This window comes from Prionailurus bengalensis, chromosome B1 (assembly GCF_016509475.1).
Source record: "Prionailurus bengalensis isolate Pbe53 chromosome B1, Fcat_Pben_1.1_paternal_pri, whole genome shotgun sequence".
Lineage (NCBI taxonomy): Eukaryota > Metazoa > Chordata > Mammalia > Carnivora > Felidae > Prionailurus > Prionailurus bengalensis.
The window spans coordinates 60,246,868-60,263,754 of NC_057344.1; the positions used below are offsets into that span (position 1 = coordinate 60,246,868).

A 16,887-nucleotide genomic window follows, 5' to 3' on the forward strand; every position below is an offset into this window, starting at 1 on the left:
CTAAATAGTCCACCAATTTTTTAGCTTCCCAGTACTCTTGATTTGAAATGTGGAAGCATCTATAGAGAATTAGCCCAATTAAAAGGTTTGGGAAACAATAAACCCACTTTTTGAAGTTTTTTTTTTCCCCAATTTTGCTAAATCAAGCACACTCTTGGTTAGTATTTTGTTTGCATGTAGCACTGACCATCATTTGAACTTTTTAGTTTAGTGCTGTTTTGAAAGTCTTTGCGTTCATGATAGTGACTCTGAGGCTGCTGACTGAAAAAAAGAGGAAGAACTGAACTGAAACAAAAGTATTTATTTGGGGTCTTAGAATTGCAAACTGGGAAGCACAGATTTGGGTAGCAACCCAAATTTTGTCCCATTGAAAAGTAAATGCCAAAGGTCTTTATTAGCAAGACCTGGTGTTGCAGGAGTTTTTGCTTCAACTCCCCAGGTTCCTTGTCTTGTGGCTTCGAAGAATGAAGAGGTGGGCACAAAATGAGCAGCAGGCAAAAGTTTATTAGAGTATAAGATCAGAAAGGAGGAATAGTAGGAAAGCTCTCTACAGAGAGGGGACATTTGAAAGTGAATGCCTGCGAACTATAGGCTAGAGTCCTTGTTTTATAGGGTTCGGGTCAGCCCTCCCTTCCCTTACCCCTAGTTCCTTCTCAGGTCCTACCCTCATTGGCCTGATAAGTCTAGGTGCTGGCTTGTCCCTTCGTGATTGGCTCATTTCCATTGTATGAGGGGTGGTCTATGGCCATATCATTCCTTTTGGGTTTTGCATTTTATGGTTTACTACTTATTTTTAGTTAGGTCTTTTGTCAAATTCCTGAGGGAAACCTGAGGGGGAGTGGGTGGTGTTTATTACATTCTTAAGAGGACACTTACCCCTGAGGGGGGTTTGCTGTGGTCAGACCCTCCTAGTATTGTTCCAAAATATGTGTCTTTTCCTACCCTGGTACCTCAGGTCCTAATCATTCCCTCTCTGCCTATTTTATCCTGTCTTTCCCTATCAGGAAACTTACACAAGTTGTTTTCCGAAATTATGATTGGAAGATGTGATGACATTTTATAATTTATTGGCTTTCTGAGTACATTATGTCAGTTACTAGGAAAATATCTTTTTCAGAGTGTCTAGTTTTTATCAAGAATGCCCATGCAACAGTCCTATTTTCAGTCCTATTCCTTTGCCCAGTTCAATAGTCCGTTGTAGTTACTGTTTCAAAAACAGAATAAAGTTTTAGTTCCAAAATAGGGTCTCTCATGTTCGGAGGTTTTACCCAGGTTCATGAGGCAAAGGACAGAACATAAGATAAAATACAAGAATATTAAAATTGTTAATTTTATTTTAAATGTAGATTGAAAAGTATGGATTTCCTTCTGACCTTACCCTTTCTCCTCGAGAAACCATCCAGCTTTATGATACCATGTTTCAATTCTGGGAAAGCTGGCCCAGGGCCCAAGTAAGTAATAATTACACAATTAATCTGAATTAATTTTATTATAGTGGATGGTAACATTGCTGTTCATAAAGACAAATTCTCACCCTTTCTGATCATGTGCATCTAATCTTTTAAAATCATACATACACTCTCCAAAATACAACTGCCCCTTCCCAGACATTCTTCTTCCTAATATTGTGTGTGTTACTTTAACAGGGGTGCAGTGCCATTGAATTCTTGAAAATATTTCTTCTTTCAATTTCTGGGATGCTACAATATCTTAGTCTCCTTTTACTTCTTGGATTCATATTCCTTCATCTTCTTTCATTGTGCTCCCCTTCTCTCTTTATGCCCTAATTGCTGTCTGTTTTCATCTTCCACTTGGTTTTGCTCTGCATTCTTTCCTTTGAAGAGTTCATGTGTCCTATTAGGTTTATGTACTGGAAACTTTGGGGGGATAAAAAGACATTTAATAGTTTATACTCTCAAGAAGCTTGTAATTCTTTTAGTGAAATGTATAATTGAGAAACATCTTTGGATTTTCTTGCATGATTTTATTTAACTTTGTGGCATTTCTTTTCAAGGAGTTGGATCCAGAGAAATCCATTCATTGTAAGAATAAAATAGTCATTAAAAAGTTGGATGCTAGAAAATACGAAGAGAGCTTAAAGGCAGAATTAACAAGTTGGATTAAAAATGGCCATGCTGAGGAGGTAATTTTCACATGTTTTTTGGCAAAACAATATGTTCCTTGTTTTCTTGAGTTACCTTGGTGTCATTATCACCACTACTATTATTGTTATTATTTTAGTCTTCAATTTTCATTTTAGGATTGTAAGTTGAACTGGAAGTCTAGTGATTCGGAGATAGAATAGAAAGAGGAAAAGGAAATTAGTCTTTGTTTAATACTTGGTGCTTTCTAAAACATGTACCAGAAGCCAGGAATTCCTGTTTGGTGTTATAATAGATAAGAACAGAGGGGTCACTATCCACAGAGTCAGTGTTCTTGATGACAGCAGAGAGATTGAAATCACAGTACCAGTAAATGAAAAGATTCTTTACTCCTCTATCTTCTGCTGTCTTGGGATTTTTTTTTTAAGTTTATTTATTGAGAGAGAGAGAGAGAGAGAGAGAGAGAGAGAGGAGCAGAGAGACAGGAGGAGAATACCAAGCAGGGTCCATGCTGTCAGCACAGAGCCTGATGGGTGGCTTGATCTCATGAACTGTGAGATCATGACCTGAGCCAGAATCAAGAGTTGGATGCTTAACTGACTGAACCACCCAGGCATTCCAATTGTAATTTTTTTCTTTCATGATTTTTATTTCAACTTGTAAGAACTATTTGTATATTAAAACCTTAACTTGGGATCATGTAAGTTTTACATATTTATATTAAGTAAGTTGATGATGGTTTTTATATTTTGAAGTTTGTCTTATTGTCACACATTGTGGTTTTTGATTTTTGGGGAGTGACATATATTAGACTTTTCCCATGTGAGTTTTTTACATTACGTTTTGAGTTAGATCATCTCCCATTCAGAAACATAATTAACTTCCATTTCCTTCCATTTATTTTGTCATTTAAAAACATTCAGAATGTATTTGAAAGTGATTTTTATACATGACCTGGAGAGAAACTGATTTACCCTACCTTCAGCCACAGTATAACCAGCAGCATTTACTCAACAACCTCTTTCTGACTGATTTGTGTCGACTTAAATAATTGCATGTTAAATTGCATATATGTGTGCATGTATATATATATATATTCCTCTTTTTGTCGTTGTTCTTTTAGTGCATTGATTTACATATTTCTTTGATGGTTTCTTTACAAAATTTTATATTTTTATACTTACTTTGTTATTATATTTTATTTTAAAAAGCTCAGAAACATAGATTAGGTGACCATGAAAATATTTTAGCCAAAAGTAGTAATTCCTTTTTTTATTATGCAGCATTTAAAACTAACAAAATTTTTTATTCATTGCTACAGGCCAAAATGGTTCTGAGGAATCTGAGTCCTGATTCAGTATTTAGTTCAGGAAACACAGTAAAAATGTTTCCACTGCTCGTTGAGAAGCTAAGGAAAATGGAAAAGTTACCGGCATTATTTTTTTTGTAAGTCATCTAATTTAATTTTTTTTTTTTATAATTTGTATCAGGCTTATTCTTTTAAGGTGAGGAAAGTTACAAAATCCACTGTTGTAATAAGCTATTCATTACTGTTTTTGGTGCTCATTTGTTAGCAGAATGCATATTTAGCATCTTTCTAGTTCAGGTCTTGAAAAAATTTTTTTACTTGTGTTATTGCAAATTGCCATCTTTAAATAGTTTTATACTCCTTTTTTTTGTTATATTTTTATTGTAAACTATTATATTTTTATTTCGGTCTTATACATTTCCAGTAAATAATGAGGTTCTTTGCAAAATAAATTGAATGTTTATGCACACAAGTATCCCATACAAAATTAAAGTATCCTTACTATATGTTAGCATCTTTATTCACGGGGTATTTTATTGTTTTTAATTTATGGTTATGGGAACTGTAACTTTGAGACACTGCTATCTTGCTAAATTTTATGTGCTGTAGCATGAAATAGCTTAAAATGGAATGTAATCATCCAGTTTTGGTGAAGTATAAATTATATGAAAATATATTTATTAATTGGATATTAAGTTGGATCACATAGTTTGGGATCAGAAAAAATGCTTTATTTACTTTAGATAATTTCAGACTATTTTAAGCCATGGAAGCTTTAAAGAAGCCACAGATATAAATAAATAAATAAATAAATAAATAAATAAATAATAAGGCAACATAATCTCGCTTAAGTGGCAAAGTTTAATGAAATTGTTTACACCTAAATAGACATATAGTAATTAATCATTACTGGTGATATATATTTAAAATAATAATGATAATTAAATGTATTGTTGTGTTTGGAACTTTTGGAGATTACAGTACAGTGGTTCCTTTGACCTTTGTTATTGGGACAAGGAAAATAAATTTTCAAACTACTAAGAAGTTACACAGCTCACCTACTTTACTTTAGAGTGTGGCTATAGATTTCAGTTAGAAACAAACACAATTCTGTGCATCTGGGATATTTCTGGAAGCCTAACTGTAAAATAGAAATCCAAAAATAACTATATTTATTGTTCATGTACACATACATGCTTAAAATATTTAAAAAGTAAAATATTTTCACCTAATGTGTGAAGGGAGTCAAGACTTACTTCCATATATAAAATAAATAAATCATGGAGATGTAATGTACAGCAAAGCTACTATATTAAGAATATTGTATTGCATATGTTGCTAAGAGATTAGTTGTTAAAAGCTCTTATCACAAGTGAACAAATTCTGTAACTATGTATGGTAACAGATATTAACTAGAATTATTGCAATCATTTTATAATATATGCAAATATTGAATCATTTTGTTGCCCATCTGAAACTAATATAATCTTGTATATTAATTGTACCACAATTAAAAGAAACAAAGGGCAGTGTATAATAGCAATATAATATGCACCTGTAAAAGCTTCTTTGGAACCTATACCTAGGAGCACAATCACCATATTTTGTAGTGTGGACAAACTAATGGGGTAAGTTGACTTACCCCTAATGTGGTTTCTTAGTTATGTCCCATCAGTAGTTCATGAGGTTCTATTGTGACCTATCGTCACAAGCTTGTGGGATCGGTTTTTTCTAATTGTTGCCATTCTGATTGTGTAAAATCATGTCTTGCTACTGTTGTAATTTGCATTACTCTGATCGGGATTGACTTTGAAGATTTCTTTCAAGTAAGTAGTCTTTCAAGTTTTTGCTCATGTGCTATTCAAGTAATTTTTCTTTTGGGTTTTGTAGCTTTTTTTTTTTTTTTTTTTTTTTTTTTTTTTTTTTTTTTTACTATTTTCAGGAATTCTAAAAGGCGAAAGATTTATACGATCTGAAGAGAAACCAGAGTATTATTTTCAGGAATTCTAATTAATTCATTGTCAGTTACTAATTTGGCAGTTATCTTCTCTGAGTCTAGCACCTGCCCATTAACTTTGCCTATGCTATTTTTTGTTAAATAATTCTGTTTAATTTTGATTCATTAAAATCCATCAATGTTTAAAAAAAAGGAACATATTTCACAAAAATATCATGGATTTAATTTTGCTTGAGGAATTGAATCTTGGCATGTCTATGGAGTTTTGGGCTCTTTAGAAAATGTACTATGAAAATCCTTGGTCTTATGCAGTTTAATTTACTCATAAGTAACTCCAGATCATCAACAAATCAGGATACTTTAGGGCTCAATCTGTGCATCTGAGAGCTTTTCAAGTAATAGTTGTACCTGTCAACGTCTCCAGTCTGGTCTCTAGAAAAAAAAAAAGTGTGAAGCATGTTTGTTAATGACAGTATCAGTGTGCTTAAAAACATGCATTTCACAGTCAGGCTCAAGTCTGGATCCTACCTCTGTTGTCAATTAGTATGGCACTTCGAAACAGCTACCTGATGACTTTCAAACTTAGTTTCCTCATTTGCAAAATAAGGTGAGAAAAATAGTAATGCATAGGGTTGGGGTGAGAGTTAAATACAAATAAATTATGAAAGTCCTAAGTGTAGCACTACACAGTATTATTGGCTGAAGTCCAGTCGTGAGCACATTCATTTCAAATAGGTTATCAGAGAGATTTGAGAGGAAAAAATTATTTCCATGTGATTTAGATTTTTAACAGTGAAATACTGTGATGGAAATGATGTCATTTCATACAGATGTTCACCTAGATCATGTAAGTTGCATTAATATAAAAGAGAAACAACATGATTGCATAGTTAAGAACATGGACTTGGAGGCCAGACTCAGCCACATACAAATGTGGAGTCTTGGGCAGATCACTTATGTGTCCATTTTTTCAGTAGTGAAACCGGGATAGTAACAGTGCTTTCCTCATAGGATCATTGTGAATACAAAATGAGTAAATATATATAAGACAGTTAGAGTAGTGTCTGAAAATAGCAGGTCTAAGTGTTTACTAACTTTATTGTTTCATTGTCTACTGTATAAAATTTCCTGCCATGTTGTATAGACTGCCTTTGTTTAAATCCTTACTTCACCAGTATGCCAATTTATTTACTTTTCAGTAGCTAACAAGATTTTCTCTTCATGCTAGCTCTTTAAAGACTTTACAAAAACTCTTTGCCTCACATTTAGAAAGCTTTATTGATGAGAGTCAACCTATGATTTGCTGTAAGAAGCTGTGGTTAGTATAGTAATGATGGCTATTGGCTACTGCCAGCCGCAGCATTTTGCCAATAAAATATTGAGAGAAGATTAAAACTTCCATGGACATTTCAGTCTTCTTATCAAAGGTCCTAGCTTCCTGACTCAGGGAAATGCATGTGATGTAAAGATAAGGAATTTTTTTTTTTTTTAATTTTACTTCCCCTAGAAACATATTACTCTTCACATACCATGTGAATTTGGTCTTTTACCTATTTTCCTAGTTAATATATCAGGTCTGAAAAGGCCAAATCATTACAACCTGCACTAGGTTGCTAGTTTAAGTCCTACAGTAGCAGGAAGTCTGGACCAGTAGGTCCCTAGGTATTTACGTTTCAAAAGGTATAAAGCCCAGAGCCTGGAAACATTTCTGGATTGTAAAGGCCAGCAACACCTGAGGTTTATCTGGTTTCTGGAAAGAAGTAACTACAATCCAGAAGGTTAGGGTGAGAGCCCGAGATTATCTCCATTACTGCCTAAGAGCAAAGTTTTACTGTATGATCTCACTGTATATATAGAATCTAAAAAAGCTGAACCCATACAAACAGAGTAGATTGGTGGTTGCCACGGACTGGGGGCACACAGCGGGTGAGTGAAATGAAGACATGTTGGTTAAAGGGTATAAATTAACTTTTATAATATGATTAAGTTCTGGGAATCTAATGTACAACATGGTGACTATAGCTAACAATACTGTATTGTGTACTTTAGAATAGCTAAACGAGTAGATCTTAAATCTTCTCACCACACTAACACACAAAAAGTAACTATGTGAAGTGATGGATGTGTTACCAAACCTTATTATGGTAATTACTTTGTGATATCCACGTGTATGAAATCATCCTACTGAACACCTTAAACTTATACAATGTTACATGCCAATTTTACTGCAATAAAACTGGGGAAAAAAACAAAGAGAAAAATAAAGGAGTCTCTAAAATTCACAGAAGATTTGTGAGATCTGAACTTACATATATTTACAGAATGCTAAGGGCCTTTGATTCTGTTTAGGAGGTAGACCTAAAGATTAGTGGAATTAAAAACTTGACAAGTATATGTCAGGATGTTAACAGTAGATGGAAATTTATTTGAATCTTGATAATGATATTGTTTTCAAGGCAAGGAGTCTTTTCATTTGTTTGCAGATTTAATTTAGGAGATGTAGAAGAGAGGGCTTTAAGTGTGAGAACTTCCCTGGAGCAAAAGCAAGCAGAAAAAAGGTCTCTCAAAGCTGATAAAGAAGCCCATGATGTGACCAACAAACTTCGAAAAGTTAAAAAATCCATCGAGAAACAAAAGACAATGTAAGTATTTAACTAAACAAATTAGTGGCTAAAAAGGTTAAAATACTTCATAAGTCCAGTGGGAAACATACTTTGAACGTGCAACAAAGTAGTTCTAATTGTTGCTTGGACTTATTTGCCAATTGTGTAAATTTGGGTGGGAGAATCAGGTGAAGATAAGTGGCCATAATATTTATATATGTATTCCTCAGTTGCGTAGATGAGTCTCATTTAGGACTTCAGAGAGGTAGGACCACAGCCTATGAGCATAGGTGGATTATGTACCTGACATAATCATCTCTCAAACTAAGCATATGTGACTACAACTCTCAGTTCTCAGAACAAAATTAACACATGTTGTCTTGGGTCACAACATGGAGGTGTCACTGATTTACCATCACAGTCACATAAGTGAATATAGGATGAATTTTAGAATGCATTGAAATCCCAATTTTATGCTTGGTAGAATTTTTTAAAAATTTTTTTTAAGGTTTATTCATTTTTCAGAGACAGAGAGAGACAGAGCATGAGTGGGGGAGGGGGGTGGGGGGCGGGGCAGAGAGAGGGGGGGGACACAAAATCTGAAGCAGGCTCCAGGCTCTGAGCTGTCGGCACAGAGCCTGACATGGGGCTCAAACTCACAGACCATGAGATCATGATCTGAGCTGAAGTTGGTGTTTAACTGACTAAGCCACCCAGGTGCCCTGGTAGAAATTTATTTTTGACTCCTCTTTCTTGTTCTCATGTCTAATCCTGACAACTCTAGGTCCAAGATTCTCTCCCTATTATTCTCTCTGCTTTACTTGCTGCCTGGTTTAGATGCTCCTTATGTCTTCCTTGAATGACGATAGAGGTCTTCTTTTTAGACTCCAGAGCCTTAGAGGTCACTACTCTCCAGTATAGCTAACAATGGCCCTTGCTAACATTCAAATTGGTTAAATTATTCCATGTTCAATATTCTTTTTTCCTTGCTTAGATGATAAAGTCTAAATTTTTTGACTGTTGTTGGTATGCCAACAGGTTTTAGGTTTTGCCCTAACTTTTTCAGCTTTACTTTCTACCACTCCCTGCCAGCAATATTCAGTAAGTATGGTTCTCCTTACATGACCTGTTCTTCTGCATCTGTGTTTTTCCATGATCTGACCCATCTGCCTAATTGCACTCCTTTGTGATTGCCCCCAAAGCTTAAACTCATAATTTTGCTATCTCTTCTCTGAATCTTTCCCTAATTCTCCAGTTGAATTTAGTGTTCTTTTTTCTGTGTTCTTGCTACACTTTTAATAATTAGTAGATCAATTATTATAGTGTATTGCTGTTATTTTTACTTGTCTTTCTTTTTCCTACATTATTAGTATTTCCCTCTTTTTATCTCTAGTGCTCAGCATGTTGCTTGACAGGTGATAGTCATTTCATAAATATTTTTAAATAAGTCTGAGCAATCAAACGCAGATACTTCTTCAAAGCTGACACAGATTTTAGAGCTTCTCTGATTCAGAGTTCTCAAATTCTAGGGCAAGCTATAATTCGCTGCTGAACTTTCTGCCTCTCTTATTTCTGCCTGTTGTATTATTTCCTTGGAAGTAATGGAAGGTGAAGAGCCCAGAGACAGTGTAGGAAGTATAAGCCTTTTTAGTACTGATCTTTAGACAACTTTTCTTCAGGGCACTAGGAGACATCATTTCACATTGGATTAGTGACCAACAATTCACACTATAAAAATACAAAGAATGTTTTAACACTTTGTTCAGCACCATCATTATACGGAGAGTGAGAGGGGGCCTCTGCCTTGGTCCTTGTGTTTTGGAGAGTACTACTCTGGTCCTCCTCTCTTTGTATCTATTCCAATAATATTAGGTGTCAGTGGATCTTAGGGGACTTGGCCACCTGGAGCTCATTCTCACCCTTTTAAATTCTGCATTGTTATGGAGTTATATTTGTCAAGGTAGGAGAAGAGAATATATTTTATTTGATAGTTTGTTACCTTGATTTAAAACTTATAAATATTTAAACCACAATATGTGGGCCTCCACTAGGCAAACATTAGGGCCAGGCCTTTCCATAGTTATATCCTTGAGTTAAGGGTTATGTTAGCTGGAGGTGAGACCTCTTAGTGATGGGTTACACGTGAGCTCATCTTCTCATATTTGGAGTTGTCTTATATTCACAGTTAAGGGGAAAACTGAAAAAAAAAATCAAAGAAAGGGTAAGTGATCTGGGTATCTGTAAAAGGCTGTTACATTGAGAGGTAATGGATAATACAGTCTGATGACATGGCAGAGGTTTATGCGGCCATATCTTAGGCAAGATTCCCTAGTAGCACACCCTGAAAGGAGGGTATCAGTGTAAGTGATTTATTGAAAGGTTGAGCTCATGAGGGCCCTGTAAGAAAGTGAAGGAAGCATAAAAAGGGAAAGTGAAGAAAATATGCATAGATATGGGTCTTGCTTCAACATTGCCTGAGCCTGATCCAACAGGGAGATCTGAGAGCATCACAAAATTGCCCAACTTGGGTCAAGGTGGCTGATTTTTGTACTTCATGTCAGTCAATTACTGGCTGTGGGCAACTTCCTCACTCTGAGGAGAGGTTGTAAGCTCTTGTCCAGGAAGCTCTTGTCAGTTGAGAACAATTCTCCAGGGAACAGTGTAACTGAGAGCCCTTCCTTACCAACCAAACTCAGAGAGCTTGTAGCCTCTACCACAAGAAGGAAAGGAGAATGGCCTGAAATTGGCAATGTGGAGCAAGGGGTATGCCCACGTTACCTCCAAGCCTAGAGTAATGAAAGATGAGAAAGAGAAAATGATCACCAATTTAGCAAGAGGAGGAATCAAAGTCCTCTGGGGAGAACTGGATGTGGTAAGAAGGCTACTTGCAGCAAGAAGGTAAGGAAACACTCAGGGAAAATATGGGTGTACAGGGAAATTTTTTTGCTATGGGATCGCAAGACCCAGAAGCTAATGAGGAAGTGCATTAGAGGAGGAAGTTTGAGTCAAAATAGTACAGATGTATATAGGAGTGACTGGGTGATGAGGGGGTCTGGGAAGTCATGGGCTCACTATGGTAAGCAAATCTGACTATTCATTGATTAAAATTTATTTTTATGCACAGAGATGAGAAAAGCCACAAAAATCCCAGAAAAATGGATCAAAGACTAATACACGAAGCTGAACATACTAATCTACTCAGGACTTTAGAGAAGAACCTGGAAATCCCTCAGGAGTGTACCTATGCTAACCAAAAAGCAATAGACACAGAGGTCAGCTCTTAGAATGAAATGCTCCTCCAGGAAATGATTTCGCTCATCAGCTGTTATTTCTCAGTTATAGACAGTATTGAATGCAATCACTAAATGCAATCTCTACGAGAATAGAAATCTCTGTGTGTGAACTTCTAGTTACACATAACTCTTGAGGGCTTTGCAGAGCATGTCTAAAAAGGATAAGATCAGGATTTATAGATTATTTATTGTTTGTTAACAATTAGTCCCTGAGAGGGTCTACCCTTTTATTATTTTTTCTTTCACAAAAAGGGTTTTCGCAGCCTGAATTCTAGACTTCAATCCCACATGCTTCATTTGAATATTTGGGTACATATGGTTCAATGCTCTTTAAATAATGTACACAGAATTTGTCAAAATCAGAAGCTTTGTATATTGTAGTTAAAACATACCACTAGGGGCGCCTGGGTGGCGCAGTCGGTTAAGCGTCCGACTTCAGCCAGGTCGCGGTCTCATGGTCCGGGAGTTCGAGCCCCGCGTCAGGCTCTGGGCTGATGGCTCGGAGCCTGGAGCCTGTTTCCGATTCTGTGTCTCCCTCTCTCTCTGCCCCTCCCCCGTTCATGCTCTGTCTCTCTCTGTCCCAAAAATAAATAAAAACGTTGGAAAAAAAAATTAAAAAAAAACATACCACTAAAAAGACATTGTTATATCTAAAAGTGGTATGTCAATTTTTTCATTAAAACTTTTTTTATAAACATTGGGGTACAAGTGCTACTGCTGGGAATTGACCCAAGGGATACAGGAGTACTGATGCATAGGGGCACTTGTACCCCAATGTTTATAGCAGCACTCTCAACAATAGCCAAATTATGGAAAGAGCCTAAATGTCCATCAACTAATGAATGGATAAAGAAATTGTGGTTTATATACACAATGGAGTACTATGTGGCAATGAGAAAGAATGAAATATGGCCCTTTGTAGCTACGTGGATGGAACTGGAGAGTGTGATGCTAAGTGAAATAAGCCATACAGAGAAAGACAGATACCATGTTTTCACTCTTATGTGGATCCTCAGAAACTTAACAGAAACCCATGGGGGGAGGGGAAGGAAAGAAAAAAGAGGTTAGAGTGGGAGAGAGCCAAAGCATGAAAGACTCTTAAAAACTGAAAACAAACTGAGGGTTGATGGGGGGTGGGAGGGAGTGGAGGGTGGGTGGTGGGTATTGAAGAGGGCATTTTTTGGGATGAGCACTGGGTGTTGTATGGAAACCAATTTGGCAATAAATTTCACATATTGAAAAAAATAAAAATAAAAAAATAATAAAAATATATATTAACAAAAAAACCCTTTTTTTAATGCAAATAATTCATGCTTAAGGTAGATGAATTTGAAAATACAAATTAATATAACAAAGCAATGCCATCAATCAGAGGTAATCACTTATCTTCTGGATGAACCTTTCATTTGTGACTACACACACACACACACACACACACACAGGTCTTTTTTTTTCTTTTAAAGTTTATTTATTTTGAGAGAGACAAAGACAGGGTGAGTGGGGAGGAGCAGTGAGAGGGGGAGAGAGAGAATCCCAAGCAGGCTGCGCACTGTCAGTGCAGAGCCCAACGTGGGGCTTGTACCCATGAAACCGTGAGATCATGACCTGAGCCAAAACCAAGAGTTGTGGATGCTTAACTGGCTGAGCCACCCAGGCACCTACACACACAGTTCTATTATATACCTTTTTTTTTCTTTTTTTTTGTAAACTTCATGGTCTCTCTCTTTTTTTAATAACCATGAATTTACATCATCATTTGAATTCCTTCTCAATATTCCATTGCATGGATGACTATACAACTGAAGTGTCTTTGGCTTTTGGACACTTAGGTTGTTTTTGGTTTTTTTTTGTTTTTTGTTTTTCTTTTTCTCCCTCTCATAAGCAGTATCTTTGTACATATAACTCTACACAAGTGGATTTCCTTCTTAGGGAATTGACATTTTTAAGGCCATTTGTGATGGATTTGCAGTGAGAAGTAAGCACTCCCCCACCATATGGGGTGAGGAACCTGCCCGGCCATTCTGGAGAAGTTTCTCTTTCTCCCTGGGGAGAGCTTGCAAGGCTCCCTCAGGTCATGCACTCACACTTCCTCTGGGTGTTTTATCTACGGTGTCGTCAGGACTTTTCACCTGAGTAGTGGGGTGAGAAAGTGAGAGACAGTCTGTTCAAGATTTTGGAATATTTCCTATAGTTACTGCTGCTGCCATAAAATGTTGTTTGTACTCACGTAGAGTCCATTTCAAGCACTTGCTTCGTTTTGTCAAATGACTGCATAGTATGACTGTTATTTTCATTTAACTATTTTATTTTCATTTAAATTAAACTTAGATAAGAAATGATCAAAATCCCTAACACTCTTGCTTCTTTCAGACTTTGCAGATGGTGTTTGATCGAGTAAAATCCACAAGAAAAGGTGAACAACTGAAGGCTTTGGCAAGAAGGGGTATTGGATATCATCACAGCTCTTTAAACTTCAAAGAAAAACAGTTAGTTGAGATTCTTTTTAGGAAAGGATTTATTAGGGTAGGTAAATGTTTTCATTCCAAAAAGTGAAGCTATGTGTGTGGGAAAGTGAATGTCCATGAAAAATGGACCACTTTTTTCTCATCTAATTATATCTTTTTTTAAATAGCCCATAATGTCACTGCATATTCTTCCATCTCATTTAATTGAGGGGGAGGTTTGAAGTTTATCATTTAGCTTTTCTCTTTTTCAAGAGATTAAAATATTCTCTAAACAGATACTTTTCTAAATATTTCTGTAATGAAGCATACCTATTATGATCTTGGAACAACCCCTTTCTGTTTCATTTATAATATCTAGGGAATTTTGTCAGCTGTTCATATAATTTTGGCTACAGACATTCTTTCCTGGGCTTGGAGGACGCTTGTGATAGGATTTTGACCAAATCTTTTTGCAATTTAATAGCTGAAATAAGAGCAAGAATGCATTGCTTCCTCAGTGCCCTATTGCATAACTTGGCAATGAATCATTCCTAAATGAGTCACTCCTAAATGCTCTCTCTCCTATCACTAATAATGGACAAGAGGAAGATTACTTTAAATAGCTTGAAAACCAACCCTTATTATGTTTTACTTAGTATGTTCCATGAGGGTGCATGGGGATAATCTGGATAAATCCACAAGGAGGATTTATATAATTTCTTTGTTTACGTCTTGAGTAATATTTAAAAATAGCCTGTGAGTTTTAAAAATTATCCATATTAAAATTTTTGTATGATGGATATTACATTTGTGTGTGTGAGAGAGAGAAAGACAGAGATACAGAGATACAGAGACACAGTGAGAGAGAGGGAGGGAGACAGAGCAAGAGGAGGAGGGTTGAGAGGAGAGAGTGAGAGAGTACTACAGTAAGGAGTATCTTTTAATCTTGAACTAGATGTTGAGAAAAATTCAAGGGTAATTTTTTTAATCTGGATAAAAACAAAACTATGTCATTAACAACACTGCTTAATTTCTCTCTTAACTAATAATAAGCTATTTATTTGCTTTAAAAGCTAATAACTGGACACAAAATTTTCTCCAGGATTATAAATTCAGGAGAATAGGCACACTTATTTTGATCAGTATGTCTTGTGTCTAAAATACTATATGTTAAGTGGTAGTGTCTTAATTACTATTATTTTAATAAATGAATAATTCGATCACTGTAGAAAAGACACTATGGAAATAGTGATAGCTTTGTTATAAAGAACACATTTTTAAAAAGGTGTTTTTTTCTAGTTACAGCATAAATGTAATGTTTTTACTCTGCCCACTTTTTTTAATTGAAGAACTTTAGAAAAATTCTTAATAAATGTGTTTTTCATTGTCACAGATGTATTCAGTTACAGAATAAATAGAGAAAATTATTCCAAATACTTAAATATTAAAAATAAACTGTAGCATATATGACAGTCAATGTAAAGAGAAAAAGAAAGCCATTTAAAATACCCAACATTATATGAGAAAATGAGCAAAAGTTGATCATTTAAAAAACTTTAAAGTTTATCCTACCCCTTTGTTTGGCCAGTTATCAAGGCAATTCAGAGGGAAAAATGAAACTTTGTTTTAGTATTATGATAAAATATGTTCTTTCCAAAGAAATAAACTTCACAAATAAGTTATAGTGGATGAAGTAGGCAATTGCCCAGAAGTGGCTTTATAAAAGTATTATTACTGTGTCATAAGGAAATTCCCTTTTTAGTTATTATTAAGAAATAGTTACTGAACACCTGTCATTTATTCTTCTCAGTGTGGAGATACAATGGTGAATAGGGCTTGGAGTCTGGTATAGGAGAAATAAACAAATACTATCACTATTATAGTAGTAGTCATTAATACTATGAGGAGAAATAGTGTAGGATAGTGTGGGTGGTTATTTTGGGTATGGTAGATCAGAAATTTCTCTTTGACATTTGAGCATAGAACTGAACAAGCCAGGCGAATATTTGGGAGAAGAATATTACGTGCAGAGCAGTGACTGGTATGGTCCTGGGCTGAGAATGTACTGGATGTGTTTGTGAAATAACAAGATTACCAACGTGGCTAGTATCTGTAGCCACTTGGTTCACTTGGGAAAATACCATTTTCCCACTGTGGTTCAACTGAACTTCAAAGAGTTTTAGTAACTATATGGCATTCTAGTGAAATGCTATTTTATGACATAATTTTTTTTCTCTCTCTAGGTGGTGACAGCTACTGGGACACTTGCTTTAGGCATCAACATGCCTTGTAAATCTGTGGTTTTTGCTCAAAACTCAGTCTACCTGGATGCTTTAAATTACAGACAGGTATTTCAATATGCATACACTCACTATTGCATCATGAAAATAGGACCATAAAATAGTAAAAAATGTGAGCTGTTAGTTTTCAAACCTATTGCAATTTGTGTGCTAGCACACCTTGACATTCATTCATGCATGACTGTCATTTTTAGCTGTGGTATAGGGGAAAGCATGTGAGCTTGGAATGGTGTGGCCATCACTAACCAGATATGTGACCTTAGGTGAGATATCTGACCCGCCTGATCCTTTTTTCCTATCTCCAAAATAGGGGTAATAATTATTATCCCATAGCATTTGTAAAAATTAAATGAAGTAATTTCTACAAAAGATACACATCAAAGGTGCCGGATAAACATTTACTCATTCATTTCCTGTGCACATGATTTTGCCTCTGGAGCTAACACTTCTCTCTTTTTTGCTCCCAATACACAATCTTTTACCAAGCCCATTTCATTATTCTCCTACATGTAGTGGTATTTGATTTTTGCCTTGCAATTTCTGCTTTCACCTACATGTAGTGGTATTCGATTTTTGCCTTGCAATTTCTGCTTTCAGTATCTCTCATCATATATTCTTGGCCTTGTATTATTATTTTTTTAAATATTTATTTATTTATTTTGAGAGAGAGAGAAAGAGTGGGGAAGGGACAGAGAGAGAGGGGAGAGAGAATCCCAAGCAGGCTCCTCGCTATAGTGCAGAGCCTGACACAGGGCTCCATAGAGTGACAGAGGGCTCAATATCACAAACCATGAGATCACGAACTGAGCTGAAATCAAGAGTCAGATGCTTAACTGACTGAGCCACCCAGGCACTTGGCCTTGTATTATTAAAACAGTT

At 35.7% G+C, this 16,887-nt stretch overlaps 1 protein-coding gene across 2 annotated transcripts in view; it reads left to right on the forward strand.

Moving 5' to 3' along the window:
- DDX60 (DExD/H-box helicase 60) overlaps window positions 1-16,887 on the forward strand; it is a 113,531-nt gene that overhangs the window by 53,110 nt on the left and 43,534 nt on the right. For both annotated transcript variants that reach the window (XM_043565932.1, XM_043565940.1), the window contains exons 23-29: window positions 1,347-1,451; window positions 2,015-2,143; window positions 3,424-3,548; window positions 7,852-8,010; window positions 11,096-11,243; window positions 13,635-13,787; window positions 15,952-16,056. In XM_043565932.1, coding sequence (XP_043421867.1) covers window positions 1,347-1,451; window positions 2,015-2,143; window positions 3,424-3,548; window positions 7,852-8,010; window positions 11,096-11,243; window positions 13,635-13,787; window positions 15,952-16,056 — 924 coding nt within the window. The remainder of the gene's footprint in view (window positions 1-1,346; window positions 1,452-2,014; window positions 2,144-3,423; window positions 3,549-7,851; window positions 8,011-11,095; window positions 11,244-13,634; window positions 13,788-15,951; window positions 16,057-16,887) is intronic.